Source organism: Schistocerca serialis, chromosome 1 (assembly GCF_023864345.2).
Source record: "Schistocerca serialis cubense isolate TAMUIC-IGC-003099 chromosome 1, iqSchSeri2.2, whole genome shotgun sequence".
Taxonomy (NCBI): Eukaryota; Metazoa; Arthropoda; class Insecta; order Orthoptera; family Acrididae; genus Schistocerca; species Schistocerca serialis.
The window spans coordinates 844,791,514-844,813,020 of record NC_064638.1 but is presented as its reverse complement, the minus strand read 5'-3'; the positions used below and the strand labels follow the sequence as shown (position 1 = coordinate 844,813,020).

Below are 21,507 nucleotides of genomic sequence, written 5' to 3'. Positions count from 1 at the left end.
TGTGTACATCATCAATTCGGTCAAACACGTTTTCAGAAGGGGCTAAAATCTTTGATCATATTACATCCTAACACGGAGTCATACATTGATAAACATTTTGCTCGATATGCCCAAGGGATAGAAAATGGATGTACAAAAATTCGCGTTGATAGTATTTTATTCGTGTGTATGTGCTTTTCTTTGTGCAATGGAGATGTGTACTGCTGAGTATACAGCTGTAAGAGACCACCTTTTGTTTCGGAGTGTATTTTGATTTAGCTGGAACTGATGAATGCTCGTAGACGGACACGGAATGCTAATCTTCGTTTCTTCCTTTCTTATCCTATGCACCGAGCAGCAAAACGACTGTACATTAATACATTTCCTTTATTTGTAGTGTATGCATGTGACAAACAGATAAATAAATTTCGATATCATATTCAAAAAGGAAGGTATCTTAAAATTTCAGGGAAGGTGTAAGAATGAAATCAGCCGTGAATTTGGCTTAAACGATTAAGGAAAATTCGGAAAAGCCCCGTCGGAAAGACTGGTTGTGGAGGTTGGTTGGATATTTGAATTACAGATCTCCAGAATTCGAATCTGATGACTTGACTACTACATTACCTTGGCCAGCTGCATATACTGCAGAAGTACACTGAATACAAGTGTTGTACTGTACTTGGTTTTTCTTAAGGATGGTGAGGTATGTAAAAGAATAATATGTTTTCAGATCATTTCAGTTCTGTTCATCAGAACAAAAAGTACAGGGGACAACATTGCACCTTGTTGGGTTTGTGACGGAATTTCCGCACCTGTAAGCTACTATATTGAGAAACAGCGAAAACGAATGGTCGTTCTCTCAACTCTCGTCTTCACTTCGTTTGTAACTAGCAATGAGAAACCTTTGACGTAGTCCGGCTCAATCCATGGCTAATTGCACACTGTTGCCACACTATCATTTCTGCTTCAGCTGCCGTCCAAATAGCATAAAAAACAACTGCTACCGCTGAGGTTGGCAGCGTTTTGCTACTTTCACTTATCCATTTGCTGTGAAGAAATATTGCGGATCTGTGAAGAGAGATGTGATTATTACCGCATACTATTGTTGTTCTCGTTTCCGAGTTACAAGACATAAGGAACCAAATAAAGGTAGTCATGCACAGGGTGCACTACTTTCTTCGTGACCTTTTAGACAACTCCATAAGAAAGGAAATTCTTAACGGCAAAGGCGTGTGGTGTTTTATCACCCAACAGTACACAGAAACCACGGATAGTGGCAATCTGGGAGCAAAAACTGATGTTACCGCCTCCGAGGAAGGATAGTATTTGAAGGACATTGTTCATCTTATTGTATTACGATCGTGACGAGTATCACGCAAAGCAAAAGGTGACTGATGTTTTACACGAGAAGGCTTCACAGATAGCCGCAATTTGTAATAGTTCAAAGGTCTGTGGGATTCAGGTACAAACAGTGCAGCGATGGAGACATATTCTGATGGAGAGAGATGCTTTTACAGCATCTCTGGCAATTTCATTTAGTCAATGCACAACATTAGAAGAGAAAATCATCGTTGTCCCATTATTTTTCTCGTTGAGATTTGGCTTAATCAAAATCACGCGAGGAAGCACATCTTGTAAGATAAGAAGTTTGAAAGTGCTGCCTAGCAGAGGAGACAGATTTATTATCTGTCATGAAGGATCATCTGAGTATGGCTGTCTCAGAGCTGCAAAGCTAATATTTACAGCCAGCAAATCCAACGATTATCTAGAACAGACGCATAGTGTTGTGTACAGCGCTAATTTTAGATTTAATACATCCTTTAGGAGGAGGCTGTGTTGTTGTCATAGATAACGACAATAATCTTTGGAAAGGACAACAAGCGAAAGTTGCTGATTCAGTTACAAAGAAAGATGAAATCAAGAAATAGCCAGGAAATTATTTCAGTTTTGAAAGGTGAGATGGTGGAAGAAGTGTGGCGCTACAAACTCCTTTACAACAAAATTTATCTTGACAACTTAGCACCAAAATGAGCGACGAGGTTGTAAGGCTTCATCCTTGCCACCACCAATAGAATCCAATAGTATATGCGTGGGCTCTAGTGGAAGGAAAGATCGCATCCATTAACTGGCGAGGCGAAATTAAAGATGTGCAGAATTTATGTGAGGAAGCCTTTGATGATGTCACTGCAGAAGACTGTGTTAAATGCGGACGCCGCGCTAAAAATTTAAAAGAAAGTTACTTTCCGAAGGAAATCATGGTCATTACTTCAAATTGTAACACAAATGTTAAATTTTCGGATACACGTACTTCTTCAGAACAAGACAAACAACAATAAATTACGGCTACAAAAATACTGTACCCTATGTCTGCTCCTTTACATTCTCTTGTTGCAAAAAATTATAGATAAGAGGCAGAACTACCGACATACACAAATACTGACATATAGTACGTGTGGTAGGAAGTTTTCAAATATTAGTAGTGGGGAGAAGAAACCCATATCGTATGGTACGTACTGAGACAAAAACGTATCTGTAAGTCCAATGAATGCTTGAATGTTCTGGTAATCACAACAGAAATTCTTTTATAATTTAACAGGTGAACTGCTGTTGTGGTGTGGCTGTGCATCTGTCCAGTAGCACGTCACCTCATTGTTAGTACACTTGGTTAGTGTCAAGAACAACTGCACAGAGAAGAGTCCAAGTTCAGGAACTATTTATTTGAACACTCAAATCTCATGGGAAATGAATACAAGGAACACTTCCTTGAACACATCCCTTGTAGAAGTCCAACATCGATGGGCTGAATAGTTCGAGATAGTCCTACGTTAAGTCATTAGCTATCACGCAGATTTCCGACTAGACATTCTGAAGATCCTCGTCAGTGATGGTAGCTGTAGCTCTGGCTGTAGGCCCACTGAAGATTATATAGGCCTGTCGAGGTTGGTTATAACATGACGTTCAGGGTACGTTCACCCTGCACGATTGGCTGCCACTGGTCGCGATAACGAAAAGCTCCCTAGTTGGCTCGCCGGGCACGATGATGTTATCCGACATTTCATTGGTGCTTGAGGAGGGCGTGGCAAAGTAGTTTCCCCCATCAGGAGTGCCTTCTGGAGCCGGCTGTCGACGTCTGCCTAGCTGTATAGCTGCGCCTGCGAGATAGACCGCTGGTGGCATAGTCACGTGGGGCATCTGGGGACGCAATATCTTCAAGACCATCTTTTGTACAGTGTACCTTATAATTCACACGAGAATACATTGTGGCGACCCCCAGTGTGTGTTTAGTGTCGCTGTCTGGCTTGTTGTAGGTCGCTACTTCTCATCCAGCTACCAGCAACTGTTTATTATTTCTAATTTATCATTTCTGGAAGAGTTCTTCAAAAACTTTTTATATCTGCAATATTCGATGGTTTTATAAATTCTAGCTTCCTGAAATAGTGAATATTTGTATAAATACCTGCATTCTCTAAATTCTATTGACCCAACGAAATAGCAGATGGGATTCGACCAGATAAGATAACTTATTTGGCAAATATGTACATCTATTTGGGCGGCACAGCACAGAAGTTGCTCGAGAACAACAGAAAGAAGCTCGATAGCTGGGAAAAATTCCAGGCTGAACTGAATAAAGCACTTGGCGACAATCAGCAGCAACCCTCATTTGGCGGAAGAATAATTTAAGAACTGGAACCAACGTCGTGAGGAAACGACATAGTTACGCATACATAACGTTTTGGTACTATGCTACATTTTAAATCCGAATATGACTTAAGCTGACAAAATCCCACATTTGATGAAAGCAGTCGTGAAAGATATGCATCAAGCTCTCCTGGTAAAGAGCATCACAACAACAGAGGAATTCATCAAGAGGGGACAACGAATCGAGAAAATGCAACAAGGAAAGAGTCGGTTGAAAGAGGTATGACGGACTGCCAAATGTGGTTACTACTGCAGTGTGAAGACTACCATGAGCTCGCCTCCCTAACACGCTAGACAGTAAGGGCAGAGTTGTAGCAGCGCATGACAGATAGAAATGTCAGACCGAGTACTCAAGACATAGCAGTCTTGAATATCGACTCGATATATCAGGAGGTGATAGAGAATGTTGAGGAAGAAGTGAATCAGTCTGTAGCACCAATCGCCACCATCGGTCAAGGCACTATGAAGGCCAGCTCGTTCTTACGCCGCTGCCGTCAAACGACAACCCAGCATCCGAACTATGTGGGTACAACCAAGTCTTTCACCAACCAAAGGCGTAGTAGAAGAAAAGACATTTGGAGGACGGAGGAAAACATGCTGCTCGTTTTTCAGTGTAGATGCCCTGCACATATTGTGTGAAAATGCAGAAAAAGACGACGAGTGTGCGACGACTGTTACGCCGTAAGACATCAACCACCACAACAGTCCTAAACACACCAGTCATCTGCAGACCCATGGGCCGAAACTCATGGCCGTAACCTGCGCGTGGTTGTTCCCCAGCATGCCGTAGCCATTTAGATGTACAAGCCACTCGCCTGGCTGCCGAATTCGGGAAAACTATGCGACGCGACCGTCAACAGAGGTGAAACTGCCGCAGATGAAGATCCTCCATGGGCGATAGATGCCAAGATGAGCGGAAATCTCATCCAAGTCGTCACTGTCGGCCAACCAATCTCGGCGCTATTTGTCTCAGAGACTTCTTTGTCCATAATGTCAAACGCTCATCATCGCCAGCTAAAGAATACCATGTTCCGTGATATAAAAGCGATGGTGCTGAAGTTCGCAAACGAAATACGTAGTGGCAACTGGAATATGAAATAATTCAATAACAATAAATGACAGAACAGAGTCATTAGAATATGTCGGTTTAACAGAACATAGTCATAATTTTATTCTCAGAAGGGACTTCACAGGTGTCACAAGCAGTCATGAACTATGTAAGATCAGAGTTCAGATCGACGAAGCTATTCCAACCAGAGCATATAACAATCACTGCTCTGGGTGTTGTTTACCACTGAAGAAGCTGTTATCCAACCCACTGCGCTCTGACGGCACCATAAAATGTCTGAAAGCATCAAAATATTTCTCAGCTATGTGCATTGAGACAGGCTGCTGGTAAACCGAGGTTGGCTGGGAGAAGTCTGCTTTCATAACTCCCGATGGCTTCTATGAGCTACGTAGTTTGGATTATTTAACACTATAGCCACCTTCGAGCGTATGAAGGCAACCTGGTTCGGCATCTAAAATGGACGACGTACCTTTGCTGTCTGGATGACATTGTCGTTTTTATAGCATGTTTGAAGAACGTCTGAGTTGAATGACAACTGTGTTGAAGTGCGTTCAAAAGTACAGGTCTTTGTATGATTCTGGTATAGTGCCTCTTAGTCTCCTAAAAAAAGATAAAAACCTTGCGGCACCTAGTGAGTGGCGATGGAGTCGCCCTGATCTAATGAAGATACGAGCGGTCACCGAGTTAACGATTCCTAGGCACATTCGTAATGGGAGACATTTTCTCGCAATTGTCTCGCACTACCAGTGATTCATAAACGAGTTCCGTTTCAAGACACGTCACTTGCAAGTACTAATGTAAACAGATGCCAAATTTTCTTTCAGTGAGGCGCAAAAAATATTTTTACTTGTCCTTAAGGAGGGGCTAACATCATCTCCAGCCTGGCATTGTTTAAGGAGAATGCCGGGGCAACTTCAGGCGACACTATTGGTTTTGGGATGGGAGCAGTTCTCGTACAGATTCTGGAAGGTGCTGAAATAGTGATAGCTGGTGTTTTCAGAGTATCCTTTAAGTCAGAGAAGAACTACTCCACAACCAAAACAGACTGCCTTTCAATTGTTTGGATCGTTAATAACTTCCGGCCATATTTATTTTGGGAACCACTCACCTTTACGACGGATCACCACTCTCCGTGCTAGCTGAGTAGCCTGAAGGATTCTGTCAGGCTGACCCGTGAGATTACTGGCTGATCAGCCTGAAGGGTCCGTCGAATCGAATGGCGAGATGAGCACCGAGGTTTCAGCAGTACGTCGCAGTGGTGTACAAAAGTGGACATAGACAAAAGGATGCCTGCTGTCTTTCAAGGAATCATTTGGCTGAACACAGCAACATGGACGAAATATCAGTCATCACTACATTAAATGACACTGCTGCTGAACAGACGGAAGATCCGTAGAAGTCTTTAAGACTGAGAAACTCACCAAAGGAGGATTCCAATTAATAACTGGGACACTGTTTAAGAGGAACTATGATGCGATGAGGCGAAAATGGTTTCTCGTCGTCCCATCTCCTCTAACATCCTGAAGTATTTTCACGACGCTGTAAGATCTGTTCACATGGGATTCGTGAAGACTTTACACCGAATCAGAGCAGTTATCACTGGACAGGCCTCTACCAATCCGTTATACCGTATGTGAGCCACTGTAAGGAATGCCAATGACGAAAGCATATGCCGCAGTTATGTTCGGGGCTTCTGGTACTAATTCCACATGCAGCAGCGCCATTCCGTTGAAATGGAATCGAGCTCTTGAGAAGGTTCCCGAAGTCGACAAACGGGAATCGATGGGTAATAGTCTGCACTGACTACCTCACCTGTTATGCTGTTACCGAAGTTGTGCCAACTGCCGAAGCTCCGGAAATTGCCAAGTTCCTTGTAGAAGACATCATTTAAAGCCTGGGATACCCCTGTGATGATCTCTGGTCATGGGAAAGTTTTCCAGTTGAGACTGGTATCAGATATAATTTCACTGTGACATCAACCACAAGATGACAAACGCCTATCATTCACAGAGGAATGACCCACAGAATGCTTTAATATGGCCTTGTCAGATGTACGTTGGTGTCGAGCAGAGAGATTAGGATACATTTCTGCCCATCGTAATATTCGCATACAACAAAGCGAAGCAAGACGCTACCGCCTTCATACCGTTCTTTCTGCTCCACAGTCGCGAGGCCGAAACGACAATTGACGCAATGTCCCTGTTTCAACTGTATGACACTCAGATTGACTATCTGATACACCGAAGGACCGAACAAGCAAGGCAGACACTTCGCATACGGTCTCCGGGCGTCCAGGAAAAAAACAGAGTGCTACAACGCGAAGCAACGGCCATGGGATCCAGCCCAGGAGACTTGGTATGCAAGGATTTTCACGGCTGTGTGGAAAGAGCGACTATCGAAAACGTTATAAGAGTGGTACTTGGGGCTGCAAGGGATCCTTTGACGATTGTAGGACGTCACATATGAAATCGAGGGTGACAATTATTGAAGTGTATGATATAAAAGCGTCATGACTTCTGAACCGTTTGCGTTAGGACGTTAAAACTGCAAGGTTGGCTGCGCGGCATGACGGGAAATAGTAAGTGCATGTGCACGCGTCTTGTTGTTCTCAGTAAGCAAAATTGTCGCCTTTGGGGGACTGAGAATCCGCATTTCGCGATCGAGAAGTCTCTTCTCCCTCAACCGCTGACTGTGTGGTGTGCAAAGTCCAGTCACGGAGTAATCGGTGCTATATTCCTTGATGCCACGGTGACTACCAAACGGAACGTGACGGTTTTGGAAGATGATTTCATTCTCATTATCCAAAGTGACCCTGATTTCGAAAATATGTTGTTCAGGCAGGAAGGAGTTCGACCCTATCGAAGCAGGAGAGTTTGATGTCCTGGAGGAGCACTATGGGGGCCGCATTCTGGCTCGGCTACCCATTGGCATGGGCCTCGATTGGCCACCATATTCTCCGGACCTGAACACAAGCGACTCCTTTTTGTGGGGCTAAAGACAAGGTATACAGCAATAATCTCAAAACCATTTCTGAGCTGAAAACAGCCATTTAGGAGATCATCGACAGCTTCGATGTTTCCACACTTCAGCGGTTCATGCAGAATTTCGCTATTAGTCTGCGCCAGATCATCGTCAATGATGGCAAGCATATGAACATGTCATAACCTAAATCCGAATATCTGTAGTGACGTTCATATGTTGAATAAAGTGCGTTCACGCCATAGTTTGTAACTAATTAAAATTTTTTCATATAGTTCAATAACTGTCACCCTGTAAGCTCTGTTGCGGCTGTACGTTGGTGTTCTTAATAAACGTACTTCTGATGCCAAGTGTTGTCTTTCATTCAAAACCAGCCTTAAGCTTTGTTCTTGAGTGTTGTTACGACATGACAGTATTAGTGTGGGAAGTCCGAAGAGTGAAGCGATGGCTCCTGTTTTTCTAAAACACTTTCAAACTTTTCTTAACGTTCGATTTCGCAGCCGCGATAAATTGTTCAAAAGGAGTGATTGTCAGCTTCTGGCTATTGCTATGTGTCATCTGGCGATTTTCGTAGTCTTGTTATTATTAAACGAGCGCTTTGTAAGGCACAAAGCGTACTATTTGTGTGCAGCCGAGAGGAAAGCACGTGACAGGAATGCGACAGCGACGCTTGAGACGTGCTCTAGGCAGCGCACTATCCGAAGCTATAAAAACATTTTCATTAATGCAATTATGCACACATGTAACTGTAACTGGCTTGAAGGAATTCGAGTGACATGTACTTAGTCGTCACACTTTTTCAGTGTACTTCGACTTCGGGAATAATATCAATCGTGCAATAGTCTTCACGGATTTCTCGCCGCATAATAACTCAGTGTGAACACGACGTTGTTCTCTCCTTACATCATATGGCAAAGTGCCGGTGTAGTCATCGTTCGCTTTCTTCTCTTGAAAGCGCAGCACTTCCCTCAAGGTATCTACTGATTTTGTCATTAGTACTGTGCTTTTGGAAATTCTTTTTATTGATACGTCATCAGGGTTGCAGAAGTAGTTATTTCTGGCTTCTTTATGGCCTTGCTGTCTGTTTAGTATCGTAACTGGTCGTCCATCTAAATCAATTTGATCTTCAGCATTCCTAACAGCCGGATAGGTATTTTGTTTGATTCTCTTGTGCTCCGGTAAAACTTGGTGGCATTCTTCGTAAGTCAATCCCCCATCACGTAGACCATCACTAGTAGAATATACATCTGACAGATGGTGAGGCTGCAGCTAATAGAAAGCTCGGATTGTTCATTAAGGAGAAGGCACAGGGTCCGAAGCCTCTGGGAGGTTTTCCGGGTTATTAGGCCGCGTCATGTTTCTTCTAAAATGTTCGACGTTCCGACTCCTCTGCTGGGATCTTCCTCAGGATCTTTTGGTGTCCACTACAGTTAGAACACTGTCTGAGACGAGTGTCGCGTCCACTTATAAAAGGGAAGTTTTCCTGGCGTTCGTCCTGGAAAAGTGATAGTACTGATTAAAATTCATATGGCTACCATTGGTGAGCCATAATCATAGGCTAATATTCCCGCTCTGATGCAGAAGAAGGGGGCGTTGGTAGCTCATCTCTATGGATACCATTGGCGGTACATCGTCATTGGTTAGGAAGGTACTATTCCACACTTATGCTGGAGAAGGGTTATTGGTTCAAATGCCTGCTACCGCTATTGAAGGGTCGTCATCAGTGGCTAGATTCGAAACGGACAGAGCAAGAGAGGGGGAATGTTTACCCAAAATATTATTGTCCGCCGAGGTGACTTGCAGCGCGTTGTTTATGCCGCTCACACACCGCGGCCGCGTATTTACTTCCTTGATGGCGTGGAGCCAATATGCCGGCAGCCTATAGCCGTCCTCTCTATTGAAATTAGATGCATTCCTAGAAATTTCAACCGCTTCAAGGACCTTTCTTCTATATACGTTTGTTTCTTTAGCCAGTACACGTACGTTATTAAAATCGATGTCAGAGCCACAGTTCTCGTGATGTTCCGCTACTGCCGATTTTGCACTTCGTTTTAGCCGCATGTGTCGTTCGTGTTCCCTAATGCGTTCTTTAACAGTTCTTCCCGTTTCGCCTGTAAACACTTTGCCACTGCATTCTTCTGGGATTCCTGCTATACATGTGTCAGACAGCGTTGTATGATGAAGTGGGTTTGGCTCGAGTCACGCGAATCTTCTAGGGGTGGGCTGCTGACATTTAATGACTGTTGTGTAGCCCGAGAACACGAGTGGGGGAAGAGTGCAGAAAAAAGTGTTGAGGGGAGATACCTTTCACACTTGCCAAAGAGTGCAGAAAATGTTTTCGGTGGGTAGGGGTGCACATTTTGTATTTCCCTCACGAGCTTTTTGTTTCGTTGTAACGTAGTATATACGGAGTGTTCAACTGAAAAGGTACGAAACGTCGTAACAAGCAGACCAGTTGAAATTTTCATATGTCGCTGTTGGGTAACGTAGTGAGACATCTAGGGACGCGAATGTAGCGTTGCCACAGCCACAAAAATTTGAAAGCTGTGCTTACCGTCTCAATGAATCCCTCGAGCACGGGAGAACGATTAACTGTGGCGTGTACTGTGAGACATTCCATAGCCTGAGCAAGTCTATCAAGAGCAGTCGGCCTGGACTGTTCACAGAGGGAGTGATTCTGCTCCACATAACGCACACGTCTCAAAGGTCACATATGTGTTGTTGTTGTAATCTTCAGTCCTGAGACTGGTTTGATGCAGCTCTCCATGTTACTCTATCCTGTGCAGGCTTCTTCATCTCCCAGTACCTACTGCAACCTACATCCTTCTGGATCTGCTTAGTGTATTCATCTCTTGGTCTTCCTCTACGATTTTACCCTCCACGCTGCCCTCCAACGCAAAATTTGTGATCCCTTGATGCCTCAGAACATGTCCTACCAACCAGTCCCTTCTTCTAGTCAAGTTGTGCCACAAACTCCTCTTCTCCCTAATTCCATTCAATACCTCTTCATTAGTTATGTGATCTACCCATCTAATCTTCAGCATTCTTCTGTAGCACCACATTTCGAAAGCTTCTCTTCTTGTGCAAACTATTTATCGTCCATGTTTCACTTCCATACATGGCTACACTCCATACAAAAACTTTCAGACACGACTTCCTGACACTTAAATCTATACTCGATGTTAACAAATTTGTCTTCTTCAGAAACGCTTTCCTTGCTATTTCCAGTCTACATTTTATATCCTCTCTACTTCGACCATCATCAGTTATTTTGGTCCCCAAATAGCAAAACTCATTTGCTACTATAAGTGTCTCATTTCCTAATCTAATTCCCTCAGCATCACCCGACTTAATTCGACTACATTCCATTATCCTAGTTTTGCTTTTGTTGATGTTCATATTATATCTTCCTTTCAAGACACTGTCCATTCCGTTCAACTGCTCTTCCAAGTCCTTTGCTGTCTCTGACAGAATTACAGTGTAATCGGCGAACCTCAAAGTTTTTATTTCTTCTCCATGGATATTAATTGCTACTCCGAATTTTTCTTTTGTTTCCTTTACTGCCTGCTCAATATACAGATTGAATAACATCGGGGAGAGGCTACAACCCTGTCTCACTCCCTTCCCAACCACTGTTTCCCTTTCATGCCCCTCGACTCTTATAACTGCCATCTGGTTTCTGTACAAATTATAAATAGCCTTTCTCTCCCGGTATTTTACCCCTGCCACCTTTAGAATTTGAAAGAGAGCATTCCAGTCAATATGTGTAATGTCCAAAAAGACACGGTGTAGGGTTGGTTCCTGGCATAGTCACAGGCATTCTGGGAACAGGGAATCATTCGGCTCGTGAAGCAGTGGGATAGTTGTAGTCACACCTCTGGTGTTTGATTTCGAATAAAGACTTTAATTATACCCACAATGATGTTTCGTACCGTTTCTCTTGAACACCCCTCATAGCAAGGCCCTGATGTAATGTACGTAACCTAAGCTAATCTATAGGTGGTAGGTAGCAGTTTATCTTTTCGTTTCCTTTTTTTTTTTTTTTTTTTTTACCCAAATGGGTTGGTAAAAAGACCAGATGATGACGCAATAGCAGCACTCCACTGATGTAGAAAAGCTGATACCCCTGCATAGCGCTATGTTACTGGGAAGTATGCAGTAGATCTGACGCTGTGTTGTGCTCAGGGCTGGCGGAGGCGGAGGTGGCGGTGGCCACGACAGCGGCGCGCCGGAGCAGCCTCCGCAGCGGCACAAGTCTCGCCGCTCGTCGGGCCACCAGGCGCAGCCGCAGCCGCAGCCGCAGGTGCCGCCGCACCAGCACCAGCTGCAGCACCACCAGCACCAGCTGCAGCAGCTGCAGCTGCAGCACGAGGCGGCAGCCGCGGCAGCAGCCGCAGCGGCGGCCGGCGCCAACTCCTCCGACTTCGTGCCTGGCGCGCAGCGGGGGGCGGGTGGCGGCTCGGAAGTGAAGCGCGCCACCATCGTTGGGAACCCCATGTTCTCGGCAGGCGCCGCCGTCGTCGCCGGCGGCGTGGCGCTGTCTGGCGCCGCGCACGACGACCTGGTCGGTCTCGACGACCTCAACCTCGGCATGGACTACGACCAGATCATGGAGTACTTCGACAACCTCAAAGAGTCAAATGCCTGAATCTAGTCACGCGACTCCGTCGTCCGCAACCGCGGGGGGCGGCAACCGATACCAAAAAGAAGCTATTCGTGTACAACATATTTATTTATCTACCCGCGCCAAATGTCACATTTCTTTAACACGCGAAGCGTAACGCACTGAACAGCCACTGCTGTGTAGACGGTACATTTGAATAGTTTCTGTCAACAGATTACTGTATCCACTTCTTTTAGGCGGTGCATTGTTCGTCTCCTGCAGCTAACATGACCTAGCTTCGGACTCCGTCCGAAGAAAGCAAGGTGTCTCCAGCATTTTTTCCACCGTATGACGTTTGTGTTCATGCTAGCTACTATATGCACGCTGTATTGCTGTTGGTGTGTTGTATCGTCAGCTGATTGAAGTCGACTAAGCAAAGGGAGGCGTCTACCTTCCCCCGCACTGTACAGTATTTATTCTAAAAAGATGTTTCGATTGATGTTCCTACTTGTCACGCCTCTGACCCGTACCTCAACCTCACACGCCAGCTGGGAGCTGTCCGTCACCCCTGCTGCCGCAGCACAACTTTCGAGAAGCATCTTTTTTATATTTTATGCCAAAAAAGAACAATGTCGTTTTGTTTATAGAAGAATTTTATTTTTATGCGTGTGCACTCCATAGTTTTATTATGGGCATCGTGCTGTCTGTTGGTGGCCTTTGCATGAGAGGTACCCCACCACCCGAATATTTAATATATTTATTGAGGACACTTGATTTTCCTTGTAATGTCTGTGTTGTAAAAAGTGTACATAACGTATAAATGTTTGTATTTGTAAGCATCTTAATACCGTTGCACATTTTATATGGGCCCATATACATATATAAAAAGTAGGTGAGAGGATAGCTTTTTTTCCCCAGTCACTTTTTTGTATACCCAACCAGGGTTTATTACAATATGGCATGGTAATTTGTATCCTTTTAGTGTACTACGAGTCTAAATTTGTTGACATTGGATAAAATGTTTCTCGTACTAAGCATTTAGCTATGTTTAGACGCTAGAGTCAATTACAGTGTGGATAAATCTAAGCGTGATTCGTATTGAATATTGCAGAAGTAGTTGTGGAGCGAGTATTAAATATCTGTCACTCAAGTGTAGATCGCTTTATGTAATAGGAGACGTAGTTCGTAGTGTACAGAACTATTCTATACAGACATAATGCTGGGCTCCAAACATGAGTGACCCTCTGGTATCATACTTCCATGAAAGATAATGCATGTTAGTCACACGAGCTCTTTAGGGAAAATTCCTCTGTGACGCGTTCATCTGTGTACACTCAATGTATAAAGTGCATATCTGTCACATTGAAGGTCGTATCTGCTTCGTACTACATGTGAACAACTAATTTGAAAACGGATTAGTGTTTTTCGTACAGCTCTTGTAACTACCAACTTCATACAAATTCACAACAGTCAGTATAATGCAGTCGCTTGTTTGTTGTGATGACTTGCTGAACGATTTCCCTCACTTAGTTGTATGTGTGCTCACCATGTACGCGTAAAATGTGCTTTCACCGTGGCTGAATGTCGCTTAAAGATAGAGAAAAGATCAGCAACCTACTCCACACTTAAGTCCCTGCCACGTAAATTAAAAATGTTTCCCAATTTGTGAATGTTGTAAATTGAAAATTCAAATGAAGAGTAACTGTATGTGTACATATTATGCAATGTCGATGAAGCTGTTTCTTGATACTGATGTTTGCAGTTTATGATCGATTTCAGTAGAATTTTTAACGAGGTATTTGTCCTCTTATTTACAATATACGTACTCCAAATTAGATACTCGCATCAGTATGAGACATATGTTAATTGTCTTACACAAAACATGTATTTATTACACTATATTTTGTGAACGACTCACTGCTTCATACAGTATGTATATTGAGTAGTCCTCAACAATTTTATATCAATGAACTGTGCACATAGTTAAGTGTTGAGGAATGTCCATTATTGAACTCATACCGGGTACTCAAACAACCTATCAACATTACCTCTCCCAAAGGCAAATATTCTAATCTCTCACTGAGAATTTCATAATTAAGAGTACATGTAACTCACCGACTGCAAATGTTTGATGTTATATGATTATATGCCTACAGAGTCATAAATACAAATAAAACAAATTTGTAATTGAATAAATGATAATTGCAAGGTTTCACATTCTTTAAAAGACCTTCCCAGATCTCCGTCTTTCTGCTAAACACGATGTTTTTGCAATTCGACTTTTGGGTCAATGGATGGCTCCTCCGTTACTGAGTTCAGATCACTGCTTCTGCCGACACTTCACTCTTCCGCAGGAGGCAAATACTTAACCTTGCTTATCGAATATATTTTAAGGAACGCAGCAGTTAATGAAGAAAATAAAAACTAGTTATGGATAATACTATCTTAAGAAGGAACAATACTATCGTATTCCTCATATAGGAAAGAAGTCAGATATATTGCTACGGCACACACTGAACCTTTACGAGTAGTATGTACGCATGTTCTCATGGTCTCGTTGAGTACTATTTATTGTGTAACCACCAGAAAGATGTGAAAACTTAATTCGTACATTAGTTGTGTTTATAGTGGTTTTTATTATTTTACGGACGAGGATTCATTTCGAGTATTCGATTATAAAGTGGTCGTAGCCACAGACTTTATGAACAACCATTGTGATGGTTGTTGTGGTATTCATTCCAACGAATGCAGCCTTTTACACTAGTCTATCCTGTCTTCATCTTTGCATGACTACTGCAACCTTCATTCATTTGAACATGCTTACTACGTTCCCGTACAATTACTATCCCTTATCCTTCCTTTCATTACCAAACTGACAATTCTGTAATGCCTCAGGATGTATCTTGTCGATGGGACCGTTCTTTTTGTCAATTGTGCCATAATTTCTTTTTTGCGCAACATCTCCTGGCCTCCTCATATTTTATTTGATCTTTCCATCAGATCTTCAGCATTCTTCTTCAGCATCACATTCCCTTCTTGTCTCAACTCATTATCGTCAACGTCTCGCTTACGCATAAGGCTACACTACAGACAAATACCTTCAGAAAAGCTTCGTAACGCTACAATTGACATTAGACATTAAAAAATTCTTCTTTTTGAGATTTATTTCTTTCCTATTGCCAGTCTACATTTTACTTCACCTTTACCGTAGCCATAATCAATTATTTTGGTCCCCAAATAGCAAAATTTATCTACTACTTCCAGTTCTTACTTCCTAATCTAAACTCATCAGGATCATCTGATTTAATTGAACTACATTTCATTACCATAGTTTTATTTTAGTTGAAACTCACTGTACAATGCCTTCAAATGCCATCCATTACGTTGAACTACTCTTCCAAATCCTATGCCGTCTCTGGCAGAATTTCAATGTCATCGGCAAACCACGAAGTTTTTATTTCTTCAGTCTGAGCTCTAATTCCCATTCAAAAATTGTTCTTGATTTTCTTCACAGCTTGCTCAGTGTACAGACTGAATAACATAGGAGGTATGCTACGGCCCTGTCTCACTCCCCTCTCCACTACAGCTTGCCTTTCACGTCCTTCGGCTGTTATAACAGCGGTTTGGCTCAAAAAAAAGTTGTAAATAGACTCTCGCAACCTGTATTCACGTCTGTCAGCTAATGCCTTCTTTGGAACTGGAGTTGTTACGTTTTTCCTGAACTCTGAGGGTATTTTGCCTGTCTCATATACTTAGCACACCAAGTGGAATAATTTTGTTATGGCTAGCATCACAAGGATGTCAATAATCCTGAGGTAACGTCCTCTATTACAAGTACCTTGTTTCCAATTAAGTGATTCACACTCTGTCAAATTACCGAAATATCACCGAGAGAGGTAGCGCAGTGGTTAGCACACTGGACTCGCATTCGGGAGGACGACGGTTCAGACCCGCGTTCGGCCATCCTGATTTAGGTTTCCCGTGATTTCCCTAAATCGTTTTAGGCAAATGCCGGGATGGCTTCTTTCAAAGGGAACGGCCAACTTCCTTCCCCCATCCTTCCCTCATCCGATGGGACCGATGACCTCACTGTTTGGTCCCCTCTCTCAAACCAACCAACCAATCCGCAGTATCATATCTTCCGTCCGTCTTCAACTGCTTCAGCTACTCTTTCTATAATACTGTCCTCAAGTTTGTTTCCATTGTATAGATCCACTAAATATTCTTTCCAGCTATGCGTTCCTTAGAACTGTTACGTAAATTAAAAACAAGTTTATTCTCTCATATTTTCGTGTCCTATTTCTGTGTATAGAATATTTTTAGTAAACTTGTCATGTTAAACAGGATAAAATCCAAGATTATACTCTGCTATAGTCCTCAAAGAAGTGTTATGGAAATATATTTACAATGGTGAATTTTAATTGAGAAATCACGCAGGTTCATTGAAACAAATGAAGGTAAGCTGTAATTTATGTTCCACCGACATTGACGCTGTTAGAGTCAGTGTCATAGCTTGAGTATGGAAGTAATGAAAAGAAACAGATCGTACGCTGTTGAAGGTTCTGGTTTAGAACTATCCTCAAGTCAGCTAGAAACAAAAAGAATTTCAAGTTCACTTAATTTGGTCATGCTGCGAAACTGAAATGATATTTCGCCTCCCTGGCTGACTATTGCTACGCGGGAACTGTACAAGTTAACACTGCTTAAGGCACTGTGCAGTGCGACGTCACGAATTAGACTTCACTTACGCGCAGCTGTCCTGATCGGAATGTCGTGTTAGTACCTAGTTGTGTGTAACTTCGTTCCTTTACGGTTGCGTGTATCTATATTCCAACGAGAATTCTCTGTAGTTTTATGGAAAATCGACAAATAATTGAAAAAATAATAATTTCCTGGAAGGCGTTTCTTATATTTCCAGAAACTATTTACAGTGTAGATGATCTCTGTAGTAATCGTAGTCTGAAAGCCACACAGGTCTTGCTTCGTAATAACCACAACGGGAAGAAGACATGAATAGTCAAGGGATACATTCATCAACATCTCACTGTTTTTCCTTTCATTTTGTGTATGAGGTTAAAATAACACACGATTCCAATAAATGTTGCACGTGTAAAAAGAGCAGCAATGCAGAAAATTAAATACAACCAAGATGGTGTCTTCTGGGCACTCCGTCAGTCTCAAGCAGAAGAATGTCCAATTCCTGGCCCAGATCGGCAAAAGTAGACCACGTTATAGACATTAATCTGTATACACGTAAAGAAACACACTCTCACATTTACAAGGTTTCACACTTCTGGGATATTTCGCACCAGAATTAAATTAAAAACAGCCCCCATCCCTTTTTTCTGACCAAGGTTTTCGCGAGGATTCCTTTGGTTCTGATACAAACGCTGGAACTGAGAATCCTCCCTCAAATATTTCACTGGACCATTGCTCGAACAGTCTGCTCTACTTTTAGGAATAAACTAAGAAGAAAAACAGAGAGTTTCGTGAATCAGTAGTACATATACAGGATGTATCGGGTGTAAGTACAGATATTTTTATATATATGTGATAGATACATCAGTGTGCTGATTGTTTTTTCTCTGAGTCTAAAAGTCTTCCCACAAACAGGTAATATAATTTACTCTCTGATGTTTTCTACGTAGTCGTGATTGCACAGCCCCTGTCAGTATAGCCTAATCAGTATAGCCTAACCGTTTTGCGTTTTCCGTACCAGATTGGGTTGACGGAGGAGATAGAGAAGATCCAAAGAAGAGCGGCGCGTTTCGTCACAGGGTTATTTGGTAACCGTGATAGCGTTACGGAGATGTTTAACAAACTCAAGTGGCAGACTGCAAGAGAGGCGCTCTGCATCGCGGTGTAGCTTGCTCGCCAGGTTTCGAGAGGGTGCGTTTCTGGATGAGGTATCGAATATATTGCTTCCCCCTACTTATACCTCCCGAGGAGATCACGAATGTAAAATTAGAGAGATTAGAGCGCGCACGGAGGCTTTCAGACAGTCGTTCTTCCCGCGAACCATACGCGACTGGAACAGGAAAGGGAGGTAATGACAGTGGCACGTAAAGTGCCCTCCGCCACACACCGTTGGGTGGCTTGCGGAGTATAAATGTAGATGTAGATGATGTAGAACACCTGACCTGCTGCCAAGGGGAAAATAAGCACTAATGATATGCTCTTGCCACATGTACTCCGATGTACTAGCCAACCTAAAAATATACTAGTCCTGTTTCTTGTTGCTGTTGTGGTCTTCAAAAATGTTTAAAATGGCTCTGAGCACTATGAGACTTAACTTCTGAGGTCATCAGTCCCCTAGATCATTGAACTACTTAAACCTAACTAACCTAAGGACATCACACACATCCATGACCGAGGCAGGATTCGAACCTGCGACCGTACCGGTCGCGCGGTTCCAGACTGAAGCGCCTAGAACCGCTCGGCCACTACGGCCGGCCTGTGGTCTTCAGTCCGAAAACTAGTTTGATGCAGCTCTCCATGCTACTCTATCCGTTGCAAGCCTCTTCATCTCCAAATAACTAATGCAACCTACATCCTTCTGAATCTGCTTGCTGTATTTATCTCTTGGTCTCCTTCTACGATTTTTATCCCCCAGACTTCCCTCTAGTACTACATTCGTGATCCTTTGATGTCTCAGAATATGTCCTGTCATCCGTTCCTTTCTTTTAGTGAGGCTGTGCCACCAATTTCTCTTCTCCTCGATTCTATTCAGTGCCCCCTCATTCGTTGCATAATCCTCCCATATATTTTCAGCATTCTTCTGTAGCACCACATTTCAAAAGCTTCTGTTCTCTTTTTGTCTAAATCGTTTATCGTCCACGGTTCACTTCCACTGATGGCTACACTCCATACAAATACCTTCACAAAAGACTTTCTAACACACCTACATTCGATTTCAATAAATTTCTCTTCTTTTCTCGCCATTGCCAACCTGCATTTTATATGCTGTCTGCTTTGGCCATCATCAGTTTTTTCCTGCCCAAATAACAAAACTCATTACTACTTTAAGTGTCTTATTTCTTAATCTAATTCGTTCAGCATTAAGCCGGCCGCTGTGTTCGAGCGTTTCTAGGCGCTTCAGTCCGGAACCGCACTGCTGCCACGGTCGCAGGTTCGAATCTTGCCTCGAGAATGGATGTGTGTGATTTTCTTAGGTTAGTTAGGTTTAAGTAGTTCTAAGTCTAGGGGCTGATGACCTCAGATGTTTAGATCCATTTGGATCATTCGTTCAGCATTACCTGAATTAATTCGTTTGCATTCCATTATCCTCTTCTTGTTTTTGTTAATATTTTTCCTATATCCTTTTTTCAGGGCACTGTCCATTACGTTTAACTGCTCTTCCAAGTTCTTTGCTGTCTCTAACTGAACTACAACGTCACCAGGATACCTCAAAAATTTTAAAATTATAATTATACTATTAATTTTAATTAATTAATTATAATTATATTATAATTAAATTATAAATTGTATTTTACCTTCCTACCTTCAGATTTTCGAAGAGATTATTCCAGACAGCAATGCGAAAATCTTCCTCTACGTGTACAAATGCTATAAAAGTAAGTTTGCGTCTCCTTAACGTATCTTCTAAAGTAAGTCAGAGGGTCAGTATCGCTTGACGTCTTCCTATACTTCTCCAAAATCTAAACTGATCTTCCCCGAAGTCAGCGTCTACCAGTTTTTCTGTTGTTCTGTAATGAAGTCGTGTAGGTATTTTCCAACCATGAATGATTAAACTAACAGCTCGGTAGGTTTTACACGTGTGAGCACCTCCTTCCTTTGAAAGTGAGGTTATTTGAAGTCTGAGGGTATTTCTCCTGTCTCATACATCTTGAATACCACATGGTAAAATTTTGTCATGACTGGCTCTCCCAAGGCTATTATTAGTTCTGACGGAATGCCGTCTACTCCCGGAGCCTTGCTTCGAATTTGGTGTTTCAGTGCTCTATCAAATTGTACTCCTAATAGCTATAATTATCAATCTGAAAGTGAAGCAATTACTGACATTATGTTGTTCAAAACACTGTCCTCAATAAAACACTACACCTTGTATATACAGGTAAGCACTCTCATACGAATATATCGAAACGTGAATACTCCCCATTGATAATTACAGCTTAGGGGATATTAGACTGAAACGGAGCGTGCCCGCGTAATGTGCCAGGTCCCCAGCAGAGTATATAAAGATATAGAAATGGAAATGAAGTCCCATGTTTCTTGGCAGAGCGTAGGGGAACAACGCGGGAGACCCGCAACGCCGTACTAGGCAACGTACTAATGAAGGGTGGTTTGCTGTTGCCTTCCTCCGACCGTAATGGGGATGAATGATGATGATGAAGAGCACACAACGACACCCAATTTTCTCGGGGTAGGTGAAAATTCCTAAGCCCGCCGGGAATCGAAACCGGGAAGCGAGAACGCCACCGCGAGACCATGGGCTGCGGACATAATAAGGTATGATTGACGTTAATTTAATAGCATCATTTTACTTGGCCTGTCGTAAATGATTATTATCAATTGTACTACACATAGGAGCAAGTTATTGCCTTTGCACGCAATCTGATATGTAAACCACAACTGTTGTTGAGGACATACCGTCTCAGATAAAAATTAGAAATAACTCCATTGTAGTCGGTCCGACCGCGATTTTCAGAAGATTTCTTTGGTTGTAGGTAAAATTCTGTATCTGATATTTCTCTCTCCCAAATTACTTGGTTGGCAGTTTCTCTCCCAGCTGGCTGATATTTGGCTGAAAATGTACGCGTTCAATAACCGGTGGATGTCAAACAGTTCTCCATTGCTTCCGCCAGGGAATAAAGATTAGAAGCGATCCTTGATTCACGAGTGCCTTAGAATATACCTTTCCACTATCAAGCTGGTGCACTCTATCGTGCTGCAGACCAACGTTATCTGCAAGTGTCTCTAGTTTGTAAAGCAAATGTTTGAACTGGTAATTCCCTTCCATATATTCCTAATAAGGTACCACCGGCTGCTGTGACCGAGCGGTTCTAGGCGCTTCAGTCCATAACCGCGCTGCTGCTACAGTCACAGGTTACAATCCTGCCTCGTTCATGGATGTGTGTGATGCCCTTATATTAGTTAGGTTTAAGTAGTTGTAAGTCTAGGGGACTGATAGTGCTTAGAGCCATTTGCACCTAATAAG

The 21,507-nt window shown here is 42.7% G+C and overlaps 1 protein-coding gene across 1 annotated transcript in view; it reads left to right on the top strand.

The window, feature by feature from the left end:
• LOC126439376 (transmembrane protein 132E) overlaps positions 1 to 14,531 on the top strand; it is a 242,407-nt gene extending 227,876 nt beyond the window's left edge. The window contains exon 16 of the mRNA XM_050090568.1: positions 11,912 to 14,531. Coding sequence (XP_049946525.1) covers positions 11,912 to 12,374 — 463 coding nt within the window. The 3' untranslated portion in view covers positions 12,375 to 14,531. The remainder of the gene's footprint in view (positions 1 to 11,911) is intronic.
• The last annotated feature ends 6,976 nt before the right edge of the window (positions 14,532 to 21,507 follow it).